The 21,382-nt window shown below is 39.1% G+C and overlaps 1 protein-coding gene across 4 annotated transcripts in view; it reads right to left on the bottom strand.

Annotated features, from left to right (window-relative positions):
- Positions 1-21,382, bottom strand: part of phf14 (PHD finger protein 14) — a 90,501-nt gene that overhangs the window by 46,518 nt on the left and 22,601 nt on the right. For 2 of the 4 annotated variants that reach the window (XM_088090265.1, XM_042506373.2), the window contains exons 12-16: positions 16,277-16,383; positions 15,797-15,928; positions 14,023-14,185; positions 9,231-9,293; positions 7,749-7,870 (exon numbers count right to left, since the gene is read on the bottom strand). In XM_088090265.1, the coding sequence (XP_087946391.1) occupies positions 7,749-7,870; positions 9,231-9,293; positions 14,023-14,185; positions 15,797-15,928; positions 16,277-16,383 (587 nt within the window). Of the gene's footprint in view, positions 1-2,365; positions 4,681-7,748; positions 7,871-9,230; positions 9,294-14,022; positions 14,186-15,796; positions 15,929-16,276; positions 16,384-21,382 lie in introns of those variants that run through there. The other 2 variants (XM_042506375.2, XM_042506374.2) reach the window with 2 other exon arrangements.

Raw genomic sequence — 21,382 nt, 5'->3', positions numbered from 1 at the left:
AAGTTACAATATCTAAAATGCGGATGCTTCACAAACATCTTCAATCCAGCAGCACAGACAATCTTTGCAATCAGTACAGTTTCAAGACGGGCACCCAAGATTAGTGTCACCAATTCAGTATCTGCCCAAATGTCTCCCCTTCTGTTCCTGAGCTATGGAAATCCCTCAAGGGGCTCCTGGGATACTGGGCTCACGAGAATGGGACGTTTGTATAGACAACCCAATAAACACAACGCCTCCAACCATGACTGCTGCCAACGCAGAGGTATTAAAAGTTTCCAGCACAAGATCCACTTATGTCTAGTTCACACTACATGCCTTTAGCCCTGATTTTCTGCTCGCCGACGGTTTTAGAGCACCCAAAATGACCCAGATCAAAGGCAAATTGGCATTTCCTCGGCAGTTACCTCACAAGTCTGCTATGTATCACAGATGCATCACAGAGTGGGTTTCCATCACAGATTTGCACAAAAATTAAGAAATATTTTCCAAATATCGATAAAACACAATATCAAGATGGTTGCGTTTCCACTGAGGGATATAATGCGACTTCTCTCGCTATGTTATGTGATAACATTCCAAAAAGGCATTGTGATGAATGTCCAAAACATTGCCAGGTTTATTTCTATTGCAGCCACTCAATAAAGTCAGCCTAATTTTGCCTTAATTCCTTTGTCTCGTATAAGAGTTAAAAAAAATTTACACATATACCATGTCATGTTTTGTAGAATGTCTTGTGATTTTGTTGTACTTTTTCTTCTTCTTTGGGTTTAATAGCAGTTGGCATAAAGTTGCATTACCGCCACCCAGTGATGCACATCGTATGAGCCACATAAGCGAAAAAACGTAAAAACTTTTTTGCAATAAACAGGAGTTTTTTCGAAATTGACATGTTTCTATTAGGTGTGTTTTGTATTTGCAATTTCAATTTGTTCAATTTGAGAGTTAATGGAAACCTGCCTACAAATGTCTTGCATGCACATCTGGACCAGGTGGCATGCTACAGCCAGTAAGCACAAGACACGGCTCTCCAGGTCGTGTGTTTGTATTTGAGAGGAAAAGAGAGAAGTTGACAGAGAAAGGGGTAGTAGGTGTAAGGTGGACTACTGAATGCAATGTTTCTGTATGTTACAATCCTAATTACTTACTCAGTGTTACTACACTGCTTTGTCACTTTTTTAGTTTGGTGTTTTCTAGAAATTAGGCATTCCTCCTCAAGAAACATTTAATAGTGTTTGACCCCCATCACCATAATTGTCTGATAGAAGCCACAAAATCCAAGTGCCAGACTCAAAAGAAATGCACTGAGCACAATGATGAGCCATGATGAACCATTCTCATTCTAGACACTCCTTTGTATGCTTCTCTCATGCCAATCTAAGCCCAGTTTGCCAACTTGAGACACAGATACGTCATGAACTAAGTGACAAACTACCTTGAAATCTGCTGAGCACATTCATGCTGAAGCGATGAATTCTTTTGTCTTCAATGGCCACTGTTTTTGACTTTTATACTTTTATACTAAATTTAATCAGTGCAACTCAATTGTGACATACATGAAGCAGTTTCGATGATTAAATAATCATTATACATAATACACATAGGGCTGGGCAATATGGAGAAAATCAAATATCACAGTATTTTTAACCAAAGACCTAGATATCTTTGAACAATATTTGTTCTACTCATGATGCTTTCAAAAAATATTTACACAATAAGATTTTGATATCTTATCATCGGCAATGTGGATTTAATGACTAAGTGGGGAAAGGCAAACAACAGAACAGCTAGAACAGTCTAAAAATTGCATCACTATTCTGTAATGCAGCCTTTAAAGCCAGGAAAAAACAACACTGAGGATATTATGATATCCAAAATCTAAAACGACATCTTGTGTCATATCAAGATATTTAGAAAATATTGAAATGTTGCCCAGGCCTAATTATACAACTGGGTTGCCAGATTTAAGGTCTCAGGCTCGATATGGTCTTAGGTCTATTGCAAATGTGAGAACTTGGATTTTTCTGTATGTTTGGACATGAAATGGCCAAAAGTAAAGGTCAAGATGTTAACAATCTGCAGCTGCAACACTTTGAACTTACAGTTTTTACCATGAAAAACAACATAAAAATACATAGATCAAACCTCCTCAGTGACTGCAGTGAGACAATCCAGCAGATCAGCTTTAGACTCTGCATGTGGTTTAGAGGGAATATTTCGTCTAAGCCACCACCCCCCCAAGAAGGCCACTTCCCAGGTGATAAATCACAGATGACAGAGGGCATTACACGCACAAACGGACTGCCGCTGCCGCACCTTTAGAACAATTAATTAGCTGGCTGACACTCATTTATCACTGCGGCAATAAGGTGAAAAAGTCAAGAGTTTATTAAAGCTCCGCTTAATTTTCAAGAGCTATAGGCCAGAGGCTGAGACACTTCACATACACAACAGCAGCAACATTCACATTCTTACTTCATACAGTATCACAGTAAAACAGTACACAGTTGATCAGAAATATTCCCTTAAATGCATGGATGTAAACGAACGTAAACAAATGTTTGGCAATTAAAAAAAACATGGAAGTCGCTTTAAGTCAAAAATCAGAGTTCAACTCTGTTCACAACACAAGCTTATGGTATATAATCAAGTATACAGGCACAAAAAAGTATGTTTGGCCTCTTCAATAAATACTGTACACATTGTCACACTACATAGCTACCTGGCATTCAAATTCTACAAGACCACATCACGTATTTTCAGTTTTAAATTACTGTACAGGTCTGGCTAAATAGATATAGACATGCATTTTAAAACTGAGACGGAGCATGAGTGATGGGAAAGGACTGGTCAGGAGTCAGCAAGTCATTCTGCACCAAGATCTCATCTCTAAAGACAAACCCAGTGTGGTGTTGTTTCTGGACACACCCCAGAGAAGCAAAAAAAGCAGTGAACTGCAAGAGTCTGACTGCTCCCAAAAGCATGCATATAGGGCTCCGTACAGGCAACAGAGTGACATATGAGGGCAGAATGTGACACTTGTCTTGAGCCCTGACAGAGCAGCAAGCAGCTGTTGTTTTGACAGCATTGACTACGGGCCACCAGGGACATGGAGACAAAGCTGGGCTTCTTTCTGAGGATGTGTCAGTTTAACTGTCACTTCAAGATATGGAGACAGAGGAAAACTTCTAAATGCCTAAAGACACTTGGACTAATATTTAAGTGCTATTACGACTAACTACACTAGTTTGTTTCTACTACAGATGCTTAACAGTAGCATGTATTCATTGCTACGCTTGATACACCAGGAACAGTTGGCTTTTCTATACACAACACTGACTTTTCTTAATACGTCTGGTCCTCTATTTACTTAGAAAACACAATACAACATTCAAGTCTGGGAAGTCAAGTTTCAAGTGTGTCTGAAAGTGTGTCTGTGTGTCTGAAAGTGTGTCTGAAATTGAGCAAATTCACATTGAAAAACTCAGGGTGATTGGGTGGCAGATGACTTCATAAAATAAAACTGCTTGATACTGATGAGAAGTTGTATTGGGAGGTCAACAGTGCAGAACACCATCCTGGTAACAACAAAAAAAAAGTGTTGATCCAAAATAACTACATGCTGGATGCAGGTGAGCACTTAAGAGGCATAGAGAGGAATTGTTTGGGATAGCGTCCTAAGTCAGAGGATGCACAAATCAACTGAGTGCAGCCGGTTTCTGTCTGTTATAAAACTTAAAGTGTTTTTACTGTGCCTCTACACTGTGAGCAACACGATCAACATAAAGCCAAGAGTCTTCCACTTCCACATTTCCGACAGAGTGAAGCTCAGCTGCCATGTGAGCACTCAAGAAGCATGTTGGCTTTGGACGAAGTTATTGCACTCAACAGCCAGATTTGAACCCAATCTTTAAGATCTCATGAAATGGGTGTTTTTTAGAAAGCTGCTTCTATGTGGAAAACAGTCCATCTTCAGTGGTTCATCAGTTGGTATTCTGTTATCATCAAAACAGTAAGAAGCTTGCCTTTCTGTCCGTCCTATAAAAACAAACTGATTTACGCTCCATAGCTGATACTTACTGTCTTATGTTCTATTTCTAAATGAACTACATCACATAAAGGAAGTAATGATACCATGTCATGGGATCTGTAAAGACACTCTGAGTAAATGTCTTACAAATTAAAATTTGGGGCAGTCGAGTCCATCAGTAGGTTTGATGGTAAACATTTCAGCCATTTTTGACTCGTTTGTTTAATTCTTCCTGTGTAATGCTGCCTAATAAACATGAATACTTGATTAAAACTTAGTAGATGCAGACAATTGCATAGATGCAACCTCAGCCACAATTGGTCACAAAAAGAATCAACCAAGTTACTCATGGTGTGAAAAAGCAGTGAAGTGTTTGACATTGACCAAACAAACTCTGACTCCAACAACACCTCAGTATTCAGGGTCCATGTCTAAGAATCAGACAGTTCTGCTCAATTTTTCGTTGGACAGTTGTTGGTCCAGTTTGGATCAGAGGGTGGTTGCGGGATGGTGTGAAGGTCTCGTTCTTCAGCCTGACTCGAGCGCCATTCTTCAAACATCTCAATTTGCCTCTCTCTGTCTCTAAGCCAACGGTCATCTGTCCCGAGTTTTTATGGGAGGTGAGGTGGCTGCCCCGGCTCTCTCACAACCTGTGCAATGCAAAGATAGAAAGAGTCAGGGCAGCACACCTCACACCCCGTCCAGCATCCCTTACAACTTAAACGCTGCCTCAAGAGCACGACAAATGCAACACTAACACCTTGGTATTGAAGTGTTGAGCTTTTACTTTGTCTGTATCTATGACACTGCTCTTACCAAGGACAAAGCAGCATTTTTAAAAAGCAGTACAAGATCACTACATCGAAGTAAATTATTAATTTTCAAATTTTATGCCACTTTGGCTTTTTATTAATGCTTTTGGTCGACACATAATGGTCTGCAAAGTAGTGTCAAATATAGTCTTAAATAATAAGGATGGATTAAAAAAAGGAAAAAAAAGGCGAGTTGCTGACAAGACAAGCAGTAAAATATCGGGGGTATGGTGGGTGGTGAAATGACCTACCTTAAATTGTAAATTCAGCACACTGCACATTTTGGCAGCACTATTTCCACCAGGACAAAAGAATCATGTCGTAGTCACCACTCTGCTGTGGAATTTCTTTTTTTACAGGGATACATAATGATTCAAATTGCATCTACTTTGCTGTTTTGTCTATCACTGTTGAGAAATAAAAAAAAATCAATAGAATGCAATGCTTCTTGACCATGCTTGACATAACATTATCCTCTAAATTTTGCTTTTGTATTCTGTTCTTGTATTTGTATATGTTCTGTCCATGTAAGCTTTTGTTCCGTATTTTGTATTCTCTATTTTGTATTTGTATGTTTTCTTTTTGCCTTTCAGGTAAAGCGTCTTTGAGTACTTAGAAAAGCGCTATAAAAGTCCTATCTATTATTATTATTATGGCTATTATTATTAATAATAAAAACCCACAGAAAAAGGGAGGGCTTTAGAGATGTAATCATTATTTCATCATCTAATTACCTGTTTGTGGTATAAATTTGTCAGAAAATAGTAAACATTTCCATAGAGCCCGTCTTCACAAAATGTTGAGCATATTTCATTAAAAAAGACAAATGATCATACGATGATCAAAGCAGTTTCAGAGGAATTTTCTGCTGGTTGAGGAACTGTATCAACTTGCCTCTTGTCGCTGCCTCTTGACCAGGTTGCCATTATGAATGAGACTTGGTTCTCAAATGACAAATCTGTTTAAATAAAGGTTAAAAAACAGCTCTAGATGGATTAAATGAATTTCTGGGAAGTTAAACGTCCGTGCAGAAATTGCTGAGTTTCTCTGACACCAGTTAAACAGCAATTGAAAAGCAGCAAAGTACAGTCCAGACCTGTGGATTAGGTAGTGAGTGGCCATAGTTTATCTATATAAAAAAAAAACACCAGAGTGGTGAGTATGGCAAGATTCTGTTATTGTAGTAAATTAATGAGTGAAACAGCATGTACATTACTCTGAATCTGAATTTATCAAGACAACAAGTGGAGATGGAGGAAGTACTGAGTTTATCTCAACAGCGAATTCAAGCAGAAGCAGATCAGTTAATGAGGGAGATGATATTAAGATAATGAAATATGACTTAAAACAAGACCAATTCCTGTCTTCATTACAAGTGGGTTTTAAATAAAAGCTTCCAGCCACTATTTTAGACTATACAGTTAAGCAACTGGTAGAGTGAAAAAAGATGAGGGGAGTGTCACACTTGAAGGACAAGGCAATGTTTCAAAATACCAATACAAAATGTGTTAGGCAGTTAGAGTTGTGACAAGCCAGTGAAAATGGAAAGACAATATGAAACATATAAAGGGAATTCAACTGGAAACTGAGAGGCAAGGCGAAAAAACAAAAACAAAAATTGCACCCAATGTTGGCACTTAAATTTATCTCCCACGAACGGGATATTATCTCCTACTACAGCACAGTATCCTCTAATCTTCGTCTTTACTTATCACTCTTGTGTTTTATGACTGTTCAGCACTTTGGTAAGCTGTGTCTGCTTTTAAATATTCTTTAATAGAATATAGAAAGAGATAGAAAAATATATTATCTCCTACATACTGGATAATATCTGCTGCATAGGAGATATTTTTTCCTACATACCTGATTATAGCTCCTACATATGACATATTGTCTCCTAAATACAGGAAAATCCTACAAATGAGACATTATCTCCTACATATGGGATAATATCTCCTATGTATGAGATTAAATCTTTTATGTACAAGATAATATTGTCTAAGTAGGAAATATTATTATTAATATTATATTATTAGGGCAGGCTTAATTTGGTTTCTTTGAGAGTGAGAAGCCATGCAGAATCACTCTATGATACAAAAGGCATTGACAGCTCAGCAAAATGCAGCAAAAAAAAAAAGGTTTTACCCTCCCAGTTAGGTAACTACAAATGCCATAATGTTCATTAAACATAAAACATTTATGTAGAGATCTCACAGTTTCATGTTTTACAGTAGACACTTGTAATTAATGAAAAAGAGCCTAATATCTAATGAGAGGAAATGAAAAATTAAGTTTTATTACTATCTCATATGTAGGAGACAATATACAAAGGACATCTACGTATGTGATAATATATCCTACTTAGGAGATCAAGTTAGATTTTGGCTAAAATTGCCTGCAATTCTTTTCCACCTTGGCTCTCAGGGCTTCCATAGACTTCTGGTCTGATGAAACGGAGAAATGTTTTATGTAAGAGATTCATCACATGACGATGTTCTGACAAGGTGCCTGCTGTGATCCACTTTTTGATTTTCTCACAGAATTCCAATGTCAAAGAGAAATCCTGGCTATTAGATGCCTGACACCTGAAATCCCAGGAAAGGAGCAGAATAAATTGTGCTATTCATTACACCTTAATGAACTGTGCAAATGTATGTGGCAGGTCAATACAGGGGGCCTATGGAGAAGATACCCTCAGCCCCCCAATTCTGCGGAGCCCAGGCGGCCAGAGCCTAATGAAGACTGAACTTTAATCATCAGGAGGATATGGCTGCCTCACGAGACCCCTACCCCTCCCCACACAACCACACATACACACACACACACACACACATGCACACAGAGCATGTCTAATAACCCCACCCCTCAGCTTCCTCCATGAGCTGCACACACACACATTCCCTCACCTCACGAGGTTTTCGTTGTCGCCTGGTCCTTTGCAGGTTGTACACTCAGTCCTCGTGTCGTCAGCTTTGGGTTTTTTCTGCATTGCAGACTGGCGTTGTCGGCGTTCCCGAGGCAGTGGTTCCTATGGAAACACGGCTGATTAGAATCAAGAGCTGTATGGACACTTGTTGGTCATTGGGATGTTTAAAACGAATGAAATCTTAAACTGAGGAAGGATGGGGAATACACAAGAGAAACATTTTTTGAATACAATTAAAAGTGATTTAAGATTAGACTGATGCGTATTCTTCACAGGTGACATTTCTGGACTTCCAGTTGTGTAAAACAATTTAATCTTTAGACCTTTCTGATGGTTTTTGTTTCTAGGAAAAACAATAGACAATCCACATCAAAATTACCATAGGCAACACAAATGTATCAGTTTCCTTGGGTCAAATCTGAGGAGTAAGGAAGTGTTTGACTTATGGTTTTATTTTGAGAGTGAGATGAGAAGAGCTACATCAAACTTATATCTGTATTTACAAGCTGGAGTCAGGATGTGGTTAACCTACAGCATAAAGACCTGAATCAGAGTGAAACAGCTGGCATGACTTTAAAAAAGCTAACATGGCTTTGTTCAAAATTTAAAACATGCCACAAAATCTAAAGTTAACAAATTTGCACACTGTACCCAATTTGTTAAACCTCTCCACAAACAGAAATATAAAACCATCGATTCATGGTTTTAGATTAGGTACTTGTTAAAACTTTTTCTTGATGACCAACAGTGTGTCCTTCTGCCCCGTACAGTCAAGAGTGCAGATGGTACAAAGCAACAACAAAAGGAATTGTCAATCAAAAACACCAAACATTTGAATTGTATGTCTTCCTTTGCTACATTGATTTAACACTAGCTGCTGGTTGGAAAAAGTAAGACATCACTTCAAATTATGGAAACTTCTGATGGGCATTTCCCATTGTTTTCGACATTTGTTAAACTAAATGATATATAAAAGAATCATAATTAATAGAGGATTAATGAATTCAAGAAAATTAGTGATAGGTCTCCTGCTGACTGAGTAGAATATTCTTAAATCAATTTATTACCATAGAGTTGTAAAAGTAATGTTTCTCTTGAACGTTTTTTTTCTCTTTGAAGTTTACTCTTGCCAGCGTGATCAAGCCTCCTACTGTCCATATCAATGCTGGATTGAAATCCATACTGTGAAGAGGGTTACCATTAAGATGTCAGTGGTAGATGAAATCCATTAACTGATATTTTATTTTTAATAAAACTGACAATACTGGCAAATATAAGCAAGAGAATAAGATGATAGAGGACAAATAACCCTGAATTATTAAAGAAACTAAAGGGGCCAAAAAAGCAAATATAAGTGAAGATTAAGAGCAGACAAAGTGGTTCATAAAGAACATAAATATGTCTTATGCATGTAGACTAGAACAACAGCAGTAGTTTTCTGTAGCAGAATGAAGAGACAAACCTCAATTTTATCTTCTCTTTCTTCACAGATGGGAACCCTCTTCCTCTTTTGCCCTCTGGTTCTCTGCAGAACAAAAACATTTAACTTTTAAGCTATGTTCAAAAATACAATGAACATTTCCATTCAACTTTCTTCTGAGTAAAAAAAATCAGGGTGAGAGTATCATTTCCTGACTAACATCTCTGTAAACAGCTTTCTAACAAAGTTTTGGCTATTTTACATAAAAGACTTTGGCATTATTGTTTTGATCTTTGCTTTTCATGAGTGACAAACTGCTGTGGAGGAAAAAAAGAAGTAATTGAGAGCTTTGCCAATGACGCTTTCACTGACCCACAAAAACTGAGAGTGATTTTAGAGAGAGGACACAGAATGATTCAAAGAGACAAATACGCATATAAAAGATGAAAAAAAAGACCCCCCCATTGAAGGCAGCCTGACTTAACAGCGATACTGGCTACCAACTTCCATGGGTAGTCACGCAGTGGCATTAAACGTGACTGCCGAACATGCCAAGACACCAATGTATTTCTATGGAAGCTCAACAAGGCTGAATGAATGTCTAGCAACTTTCCCATCTATAACACAGGTCTGAAGTGTACTTTCACCTCGAAGGAGGCTGGAGAGAGCATGAAAGGAAATAAAAATCAAACATTCCCTTCTTGTTGCTAGCAAGTGAGCATTGGAGCTGCTGGGGAGGCTTTAAAAGGGGAAGAAAAATCGACAACATATTTAAACAGATTGTGAAAACAATCCCATCTGTCGCCTTTGGCTCGCCACCACTCGCCAGATGGAGCACTTATCATTAAGAATGCTAACTGCAAGAATGCTGCCAATTGGCTTCTACAAACCTTCACTATTTCTCCTGCGACTACACCACCAAACAATGGCCTGACATTATTTAGTTATATCTGCATAGTGTCTGTAAAGTAATCTATAAGGCCAGGCAGAGCAGGGTGCAGTTCAGTAGCTGGTTCAGCTAAAAAACACTCAGCCGCACAGCACAGCTAATCTCAGGCTCTGCTCAGGTGAGGAAATTAAAACTGCAGGCAGTTTATAAGTCCCAGGCAAAATCAATCTTTTAATTAAGTACATCAGTGCATCTTTAACAAGCATGAATCATTTCACACAGGATTAGAGAAATTAACAGAGCATAGGAAGTGGTAGTAACTAGATATATTAACTTAATTCTCATAATTTCCAACTGATTAATGGCATATGTTCATATTGGAGGTTTTAATGTTAGCACTGCGGTTGGTAGCAGGCAGCAGTAAATCATGTCCCATTAGGAAGGAGCATTTTATTGCAACCTTCAGTTAGCCTCTCGAACCCTGAATTCCCCTTTAAAACTCCCCTTAATTAGCTCTAGGGTTTGAAAATGCCTTTATCATTGCATCAAATAAATGCAGGGCAATCTCTGGTGTTTTATTTTTGAATAATATTAACTGGATTGGAATTTGCATTTTTGGATATTTTGACAGACTGAAAGAATCCAAAATAGCAATGTGAAAACAACCTCTGAAACACTGATTTAAATTGGCATAGAAAAAGCTGAATATAAGGTGACCCCCACTTTTTTAAAAAGATATTCTCATGCCCGACTTGTCAAATAGTCACGCTTCGTCACTGACCCTACACCTCATACTATGACATGCTAGTTAGCCTTTCAGCATCAGTTTTGGACGCTTAGGGACAGCATATCAATTTACGCTTGTTACATGAATTGTGTCTTTTCAAAACAAACCTACACTTTCAAAAGCTAATGTACAGTTTTCACTCGTTAAATGTGTAAAGTCTATGTTGAAAATAAACTTAAAACACTGGTAAAAACATCATGGTTGTGCTTAAATTAAGTATGTTTGTTTCTAATGCAATATAACGTCACGTGGCATACGTCAAATGTTTCGCAACATACTTCTCTGGCATGGTATGCTACACTAGCATACTATGTTGTATAATAATAACTTGATTGACTTTTGGTTTTTGCAGGGAACACAGACAGCAGTCTCTTGCAGTGGCTCAGTGCATTTCACGTCGCCACTAAAGGCTGCTTCGGTGCATTGGTATCTGATGCTGAGGGCCACTTTCCCTTTGGGCCTTGTATTGGCTCAAATATAGGAAGCACTGCATGTTCACCCACTGTAGGAGGCTGCTTTAAATGGAATGGAGGCAACAAAGGTTAAACTTAACATTTTTTTCCCCTTTTTTTTACAGGCTTATTACATGGTCATTACATGCCTTAGCTCAGTAAGCTTAGTTAGGTGCTACTCATAAATGACATAATTTGGTATGTCAGTGGTTCCATACCTATCCATAAAAATAAAAAACACGTTTCGAAACGGTTTTGTTTTTTTTGCCCGTAATAAAAAACATATATGCATCTGGATTGTAGTGGGCCTGAGAAGGTATCTGTCTTAAGCAGGGCTGTGTAAAATCAGACAGTGTGCTATGGAGCATTAATTTTACAGCTGCGACATTATGTACATGCTAAATAAAATTCAGCTCACAGGTTGACTTTAAAAGGTTTTCCTCCAGTAGGCAGAATCCACTACAAGCTATGAATAACAGCCACAAGACTCTCAGCTTCATCAAGGTGGTACTGGGCCATGTCAGCCCTTTTGGCCAAATGTAAATGTGAACACACACATGCATGCTTTCCTGACATGCAAACCCCCCGATACACACACATACACACACCACAGCCTTAGAGGCCAGCGGGAGGTTGATTAGCCAGTCCTGATAAATTGAAATATGGCTTTAGAGAAGTGCCAGTGCTTGGGTGCCCTGGTAAAAGCATTAAAAATGCAAAGCAGGGCCCTTTTAGCGTCTGCCATTGCGCGCCTTGCATTTGAAGATAAATGCTGCACTGAAGTGCCTCGCCCGAGTGGCTGTGGCTGCGAGAAAAATCAGAAATCTGCTTAATCCCTGAGAGCTCCAGCAGGGTCCTCGGCACATGTCTGGGCCCAGGGTTTCCAAACCTGAACAGAAAAACACATTAACCCAGACTGCCACTGTGCTCCGACACTCGGCTATTTCCCCTCTCAGACAGATAGAGTGCAGAGAGTGGAGAAGTGGCTGAGACACTCCTCCTTTTCTTTGTTCATTTCTCTATTTGTAACAGAGACTGTAGTCAGGAGCAGCTTTGGTGGAATTGACTCTGCTGTGAGCGTCCACAGTCACAAGAGGAAAGTTCCCTCGGGTCCCAGGTGAGTGGCACTGGGTCACATATCGACAGTGGAAAAAACAAAAGGGGAGTGAAAGACAGCCCCAGTCGCCCCTCCACACCACCAAGCTGTCAGATATCAATCTGGAGTGTTTCTTGAGGGAGCGGGAGGCTGCTCTGTATCGCAGGATCAGAGCATGGTCGGTACAGATAAGTAGGATCCAGTGAGGGATGGAGAGAGGGTTCTGTTCCCTCTCACAGCTGACATAAAATGTTACACTTCCAGCTGACACAGTCCACATACTGTTGCGCTTTTATGGACAAAGAAAAAAGTCGTGGTGAAAACAGCTAGAAGGTTTATGGCAACATTTATACAAAATTGACACTGTTGTCGCCTAGACACCTTTTAAGACTGTTTTACCGCACAAAAATTGACTGCTGTCATTGGTGCTGAACATCTGAACATCAACTTTTGGTGTAATGAAATGTAATCTTTTCTTTATTAGTTGTCGCATCATTTACTAAGTCATATTTTGCCAAGTCTTGAAGACATTCTTTAGCCGATGTCTGTCAGTCATCGACACCTGAGCCCAACATCATGATTAAAAAGCTCGCCTTCCCATCCAAACCAACACCAGGGCACCGATTTGTGGTGGCGCAAATGAGAGCAACTGCATGCTTGAAAATGAACAAATCTGATTTACCAGATGAACTGTAGACTGCCAGATAGGGTAAGTGGGAAGCCTTTTAGTGACCAAATTTGTTGCCGCCATCATGGAGACTTGGCTGATAGCGTCTTTTTTTAAAATTCACTTTTAAATTATATAAATATCATGGATTACTCCGGCAGATTGGCAGTGTACGAGTTGTGTCGTGCTGTTTAAGGTATATGTATTAGTCTAGTCTGTGTGCTTCTTTGTCATTTATTTGTTTTTTATTGAATTGCATCTTTAAGTTTGTGTTTTTAAAGACAAAAGATAACCCTTCCTTTGTCTTTTCAATCCTGAATGTGTGCGTTTTATCATTCTGTGTTCCCTCTCTACTCTAAATTCTGGCATTTTTGCAGGTCTCGAAAAGGCAGACCTCGTCATGACTTCTATTTTTACCTCAGCAGCAGTTAGAGGAGTTTGAGTGTTGGGGTGGAAAACTGATATGTCTATCCGGTCAGAGCTGATTAGATCTGATCAATGAATGAGAGGAGCAGCTGCTGCAAACTTTTCGACACGGCGTAATGAATGCCTAAGTTTCACTTTCACCACACCTGATGTTTTTCTGCTCTGTCTGTCCCCAGACTACACTCCACGCCCCAAGAGTGTGGTGCAATCATAAACCGATCGGTATATATATTCCAAAAATCAGTATGTGGCAGCAGATGTTTTGATCATAGCAGGCCACCACAAATAAATGAATGTGTGTGAAACTCTTTATAAGTACTAACCACATTGTTGCTAGCTTGCTGTTGATGCTAGCTATATTGAGACCTGTCATGTTGATTGTATGCATACAACTCTCATTGTGTTTGGCACACAAACTTTTCATTATCTTTGTCAGTAACAACAACAGTTTTTAAAATGTACTTCTACTGAAGTATAAAGATAATAAAGAATAAATTTCCAGTGTGTCGATACACACCGTGCCCCTCACTTGATGTTTCTTGGGCTCTGGCGACATCTCTTGTGGGATGAATTTGATTGGTCCTTTAATCTGCCTCCTGGACCTCTTGGTGCCGTCAGGTAGCGTCTCCATGGCAATATCTGCCTCATCACTGCTGGCCTGGTCACACTCAGAGCATTGCCTGAGAAGAAGGAAGAGAGCCTCACTCACTGCACTGTATTGATTTTATTATCATAGACTCCAATCTGTAGTCTTTACTGTAAAAAAAGCTTTCATTGTTTCAACTGATGAAAACAAAAACATGTAAGTGACAAAATAAGGCTGAGTGAAAGGAAAAAAAATTAATATAGAAATATGTGTGAATTCTGTCTGATAAAAAAAAAAAAATGTCCAAGTCTTTACCCAAACCTTATCAGAGCTGCTTGACGATACACAATCCTATCAGATGATACTGATATTTACTGCATCAGGTCAAAGTAAGACCTGAGAATGGGAACAGTCTGCAAAAACAAGCAGCTTCTGCCTCCATTGTTTGTTGTACAAAAGACCCTGTAGTCTTTGTGGTTTCTACGTGCAAAACTGTGTAATTAGTTATGACTCTGCTTCCACACACTTTTATCATTCAAATAGTTTCTAATTTTCACCCAATAAAGCAAAAAGAGCTTCATGCTCACAATGACTGCTAAATGAATTACTCCAGTCACAGACAGATTGTGTTAGACAAACACAAACACGTCCTGTGTTGTAACACCAGCTGAATCTCTGCATTTCTTTAATTTACCCGAGAAAGAGAAAAAGCTTCTCGTTTTCATCAAACAGCGGGAGAAGTACTTTAATAAGTGACAGAATATCTCAGAACTATCATATGAGAAAACGCAGATACACTAAATCTCTCTAGATAAGCAACTGCAGTAGTTGAGAGAAGAGACTGTGACATTTCCCCCATCTCAGCATCCGTCATCTGATAATCCTGCTGCCACAGACCGGCCTCAAATGCCAGAACGAGTATGCATAAACAAACTCTGGATTGTAATGTGTAAATACTCAATGCAGACAGAGAATGAATATGAAAAGCATCCTGTTCATTCACGAAATGAAGATGTTTTGTGAAATCGGTATCAAGCAGGAATGTCAAAAAGGTCTGGGCAACATATCAATATTATATCCATATTGTGATAAGAGACCAGATATCTTCTTAGATTTTTGATATCATAATATCATATGTGTTGTCTTTTCCTAGTTTTAAATGCTGCATTACAGTACAATTTTGTAATTTTCTATACTTTTGAGATTGCTCTGTTATTTGTATTTACTATGATTGTAATGATTTATTAATCAGTTGTGAACTACCAACCAATCAAACCGATTTCACAATTGATCAACCGGTTTAAGTGATTTTTTTTTTTTTTTAAGTAACAATTCTCAGATTGAGTATGAAGTATTGGCTATTTTTCTGAGTATTGATGTCGGTTTAGTAACCAGTGGACAGTCAGGAGAAAGTAGCAGACTGATTTGCAGACGTTCCTCCTGATGGAGTTTGATCTGTGTAACGTTCATTAATGGCTCTCAGGCAGTCTGGATTACTGCCTGTTTCCTCATGCTTACAGTGATTCTGTGGCCTGTATGAGTCTAAACGACTCACTTTCTTTTAACTTCTCACTTACTTCCATTAATGTACTGTACATGAGTTTCAGTGAAGAGCTTTATGGTCCCTTAGTTCCAGTTTACGCCCTTACACTGTATCTGTCCCATGTATGGCTCCTCAACCCCCTTCTGTCTACATGTCTCTCACCAGTAGCTGTTCTTGGTCTTCTTGGGCATGCGTGTCAGTGGTGGCTCCAGGCAGCCAAGGTGGTAGTAGAGCTTGCAAGTATCACACAGCACCAGCAGATGCTGGTCCTGGTTCTTCTTACAGATGCCACAGCTGCAGGAAAACATATGATATTATGTGAGAGAAGGCTGGTTTATGGTGTTTTTGGAGCACAGTGGTGACTTTGCCTAAATAGTGGTGTCTGAGAATCAACACACTTTCTATGTTTTGTCTTTTCATATATTGCAGATGGTGATTGACCCATCTGACGCAGATGTAAATTCATACACTCTAACCTAAATGTTCTTAAAACAGTGATGGACGTCTGCAGCAGAACCAGTGTTTCTGCCACTAGCAGTTGATGATGTTTAAAACAACTCTTTCACTATCTTTAAGGTGTAACCTTCATTTAATATCCAACCTATTCCCTCCTCAGCATCTCTTAGGGCACTGAGTGTTCACCTGTAGAGGATCGCTGGCAGGCTGGAAGACTTTCCTGGGGTTCCTCCCTCCTTCTTGCTGGGTTTCCTCTCTTTTGGGGCTTTCAGAACAGCTGGAGTGTTTAATTTCTGACAAAAAAAGATGCAGAAATGTTGAAGTAATGACCAGCAACATGACACATTCCCTACCTAAACCTTTACCCGATCCTATGCGGTAACCCACCGGACAGCTGTGAGCCAGTTTGCACAGGTACTGATTCTTTCTGTAGAAAGAAGCTTCAATCAAAACTGTCAACACTGAAGCTGGTGGATCTTTCAGAATAAAGTTAGAAAAAGTCGATGATACAATTAATCCTAAAGGAACAGTTAACCCCAAAACCAGAAAAACCTGCAGTAGATGCACACTTCTTTCTGCACGGTGACACGATTGGTGGGTATAGTTGGGTAGAAAGAATTTGCTTACAACAAGATCTGTAGATTATCTTCAGTAACTGGATCATGATTTCTGAAGAGATACATCGCTGTTGAGTTTTTCAAATTCAAGTATATTTCTGGCACTTTGAGCACCACAAGTCTCATTATATTGGAGAGGGAGCAGAAATGTATATGGCCAATATCTCCACAACTCCAAAACAACAATCAAGGTTGATAAACAGAACTACAGGTAAGAAAAACATGTATTTTGATTTTGGGGTAAAGTCACCATTTAAGTGGCACCCTATCTCAAATATGGTCACTTCTGCTCCAAAAAAACCAAGACGGCGATGGCCGAGATGCTGAAAACAAGGTTTTTTGGGGTTTGGAGTCCACAAACCAATGGATGATGTCATGGTAGCTATTTCCATTTTTATACAGTCTATGGTTTACCCACAGACTTTACGGCTCATTTAAAAGTAACATTCTGATTAACAGCAGGTTTTGGGTGAAATCATAAATACCTGTTGCCATTTTGATTTCACCTAAAGGACTTACATTTTTGATAAATGTTCATTCATTTAAAACCAGCCTACTTTCATGTAAAATGGTACAACATAAGTGATTCTTTCTAATTTTTTATGTTCAACTCATTTTGGTGGATAGTTTAGGAGGGACATTTTGGGAACAACTGTGATCTTTTTAAAATTACAGTCCAATGATGGACAAGTAAGCGGTGTGTTAGTCCAATCACGTTTAGGAAGAGTTCATGTTGTTACAGTAAAAGAACAGTCAACCGTCTTATGTGCCCCCTAGTTGAGTATTCCACCTCTGAGCAAAGTCACCTGCGATTTTACCGTTTCCAATACACCCCAGAGAGAAAAGTGAAATTGTAAGCTGGCTTTGAAGTAAGAGTTACCAACAAGTGACACTTTACTGAACACCTGCTTTGTGCTGGCTGACAGTTTAGCTCGTCCAAATAAAGGGTTAGCCAAAGCAAAGCTGTAAAAGTTCCCTTATAGCAGAGTTGTGAGGAGAAGCAAAGGGAACTTGTTGTATGTGGCAGGTGAAAAGCAGCATCAGGCGGCCAGTTTATTCTTCCCTGTATCTCAGGTGCATTGCTGCCACGCAGGTTAATTAGAAAACTTATCTTGTAGGGACCGAGTCTGTCACTAAACAGACAAGGTTTCCCCTGAGGAAGCTCTAATCTAGGCGCGCTCACTCTGCCTGCGGCACCGAGGGAGCGTCCCCGCAGGGAGGCCTGATAGATGGGGGGGCAGGGTGACCAAAGCACAAGGGGCTGCCGGGGCTATCTCCTCAACCTGGACTGCAGTCTGCCTGCATCTGACCACGAGGAAGTGTCTCCACTGCTGATAAGGGCCAGTTTCAACATTGTTAACATGCTTTATCAGACAGATGAAGAAGTTTAAAGGTGCAGATTATAAATAGTGAGTGGAAACAGCCACAGACAAGCTTTCTGGCTTCCTGCCACACTGCAGAGTCCTCTGGGAAAACTTGGGAGCATCAAAACGTTACAGTGCAGGAGCAAATGGAGCACTTTCTGCTGCTGAGCATTTTTCCTCATATTCAATACAGCAAAACAATAAATATGAAGTTGTGCCACTTCCTTGTAAAGGCACGTAAGCTTCTTTATATGGCAGCCACTCTCAACAAAGTCTGTACCCAATCAATAAGCAATGGTGCTTCTTGATTCGATTTTTTTTCTTTTATCTCAGACTTTTGATTCTGATTTGTCTTGGCAAAAGGATGAGCCTACTGCAGTCTGGCTTCTTCTGTCACTCAGCAGACCAGCAAGCTGTTTTCAACTCAGTTTCTCAGTCATAATGTTTATGTTCAGTGGGACTCCTTTAGCAAAGATAAGTTTTACAACAACTTAAGGAAGCCCATCCGGTGTGTTGACATTTGCAACCTTTCCAATCTCCAGTAAACATAAACCTCTTTTATCTAACAGCTTCAAAAAATCAAACCTCAAAAGGCCCAGGTTCAAACAAACCACAAATTTAGCTGACTTTAGGGCTGAAATGATTAGTCAATTTATACAACAATTGATCCTCAGAATGTTATTAAACATTTTGATCAATGATTAACTGTTTACAGTAATATAAGATAGATATTAAAGAAGAAATTGTAGTACATTATATGCAGTAAAAAGGCTTTTGGAGCATTTATGTTTTTGAAGGTATTTTTGATGTTAAAGTTGATTGTATTGAAATTTGTTTAATAAAAGTTGTCTGACTAACTTTGTGCTCAGTCAAAACAAAAGGCTGATTTGACTTTAAAACATCTCATTTATCTTTTTTTTACTGGTACAAACACAATGACAAAAACAACAAAAAATCAGTATCAGCCCATAATTTCACAATCAGTGTTTCCCTAATGTCAGATGCTTAAACCTGGATATATGCTTGCAGGTCTGGTTGGCAATTACTTTTCTGTTGACTGACACTAACTCTAACACTTATCCCTGTTATAATATCAGCAGTCTAGAAGATGTTTAAGTCTCGAAGGATTTTATAGAGGCCATTGGAAAATGTCTTCTGAGTGTTTCCTTGTAAAGTTGCCAGGAGCGCTAAACTTCCAGGAGCATCAGAAACAAAAGCACTGACTGTGTACTGGAAGAGGGATGAGAGTCCCAGTAAGGGACATCAATAATTTCTGCAAATGCGCAGGCAGGATGACAAATAGGAGATGAAAATGTGGCAGATAGATGACACAAAAGCATGCGGTGCTGTGACTGATGTTGCTACTTAAATCGTGCGTGTTCATAATTAGGTGATTTATGGTGGTCATTGCAGATTCACTGCCACTCTCCTTCGAGTTCCTGTCCATTCTGCTGCCTCGCCACTGCATTAACATCATTTGACCATTTATCTACACGGCTCATTCTCTCAATGACCATACTTTTAATAAGGCTTTTTATGGATTTAGCTGGTACTTCAATACATAAAACCCCAAAGGAGACTGCACTGTGCCAGGCAACACAGTGGATGTAATATCCATTTTCTTGAATCATTTTAGGTAAAGGGTCAGAGATAGCTACCTTTTCTATCTTTGAGATCAGGACACAAGTTTTTGTTGTGACTAAGAATATTATAGACAATGAAAAGACACACCTGTACATGTACAATGTACTTGATTGCATGTTGATTACCTGTCGATAACACCCCTTGTGAATCATAAATGAACAGAAAGGTTCCAGACTAATTTGCACTTGTGATTTGGTCTGGTAGTAGGCTATCTCAGCAGTTGCTGTTACACTGCTCTTCACTTCACTGCATATTAATTAAAGTAATATCATTTGAGTAAGATATCATACTATTTGTAAACATGACAGTGTTGCATTAAAGATTAAAAAAAAAGTCTAGTTCTCTTGAAGTTGTCTAGCTGTCATGAAAAACTTCAGAAAGAGAAATTCTGCTATTTTGTGCTGACAAGCTGCTCAACCTGAGCTTTCTAAATGTTGAATGTGAAATAAAGAGCCACTTATTACACTCTGATTTTACATCCTTGCTACAATATAAGTGGAATACTGTCAAAAATTTAACATGGTAAAAAAATAAAAAAGTTTCAACGCAGAATTTAACAATAGATTCTAAATAGCCAAAGGGACAGTATCCGGCCACCATGGTGGATAATTTAGCAACCCTGATCTAAATACATTTGTTAATTAGTTGTGTCTGGCCTTAGTTTGATTGATTCGTTTGTATTTGATTCTGGTATTAATCACTCTCACTCTAAGGGAAACTTCTATTAGTCATTCATTCATTTATTAGCCGTAACCACTTATCCTGTCAGGGGTTTGCGGGGGGAGCTGGAGCCTATCCCAGATGACGATGGGCAAAAGGCGAGGTGCACCCTAGACAGGTCGCCAAACTATCACAGGCTTGCCACATAGAGATGAACAACCATTCACACACACATTCACACCTACAGCCAGTTTAGAGTCACTAGTTCACCTGACCTGCATGTCTTTGGATTGATGGAGGGAGCCAGAGATCCCAGAGAAAACCCATGTTGGCACATGAATACTCCACACAGAAGGGCCCCTCCACCCGAGATTTGAACCTGGGACCCTCTTGCTGTGAGGCTAACCACTGCACCATTGTGCCACCACTGTAGGCATGTGGTGGCATTTCTGTGAAAGTAGGTGACACCCTGACTTGAACATATCCAATCCTTTTTCTTCAACTACACAACACTGAACCGAAAAGATGGATGATTTAATTGTATAAACTTAGATTTGGTTTGTTGTTTATAGAAAGTTCCAGTATCATATATTAAGTACATCTTGTAGCTAAATATTGAATAATAAATTGTTATAGCTGTGAATACTTGCAGATTGATCATGTGAACCTCCCTCACTGTTGTTTGGTTGTTTGGACTGTAGGTGTATATCAAAAGGCTAAATTAAAAGTAGAGCTTAGTTATTAAGTAGTTTGGCAAGGTTGCTGTTCCATCCTGCAACTAATGAGTCTGCTGCGAAGATGTGTGACGAGGCAAGGACTGATGACAGTACAAAATGTATTTTTGAAAAAGCATTTAAGGTAAACAATGATATAACTATTTTGTTTTCACAATAATATTTCATTATACAAGTTGTGTTTAAATAATTTAGTAAGTTATTAAAAGGAGTGGTATGCAATATTCAGAGACTTAGACTCAGCTGTTTTGCTCATACAGTAATTACCGCTGA

This window comes from Plectropomus leopardus, chromosome 17, assembly GCF_026936395.1.
Source record: "Plectropomus leopardus strain MGB_pleo_1.0 chromosome 17, ASM2693639v1, whole genome shotgun sequence".
NCBI lineage: Eukaryota > Metazoa > Chordata > Actinopteri > Perciformes > Serranidae > Plectropomus > Plectropomus leopardus.
Note: the sequence above shows the minus strand (reverse complement) of the source record. Positions and strands in the feature narration are given on the sequence as shown.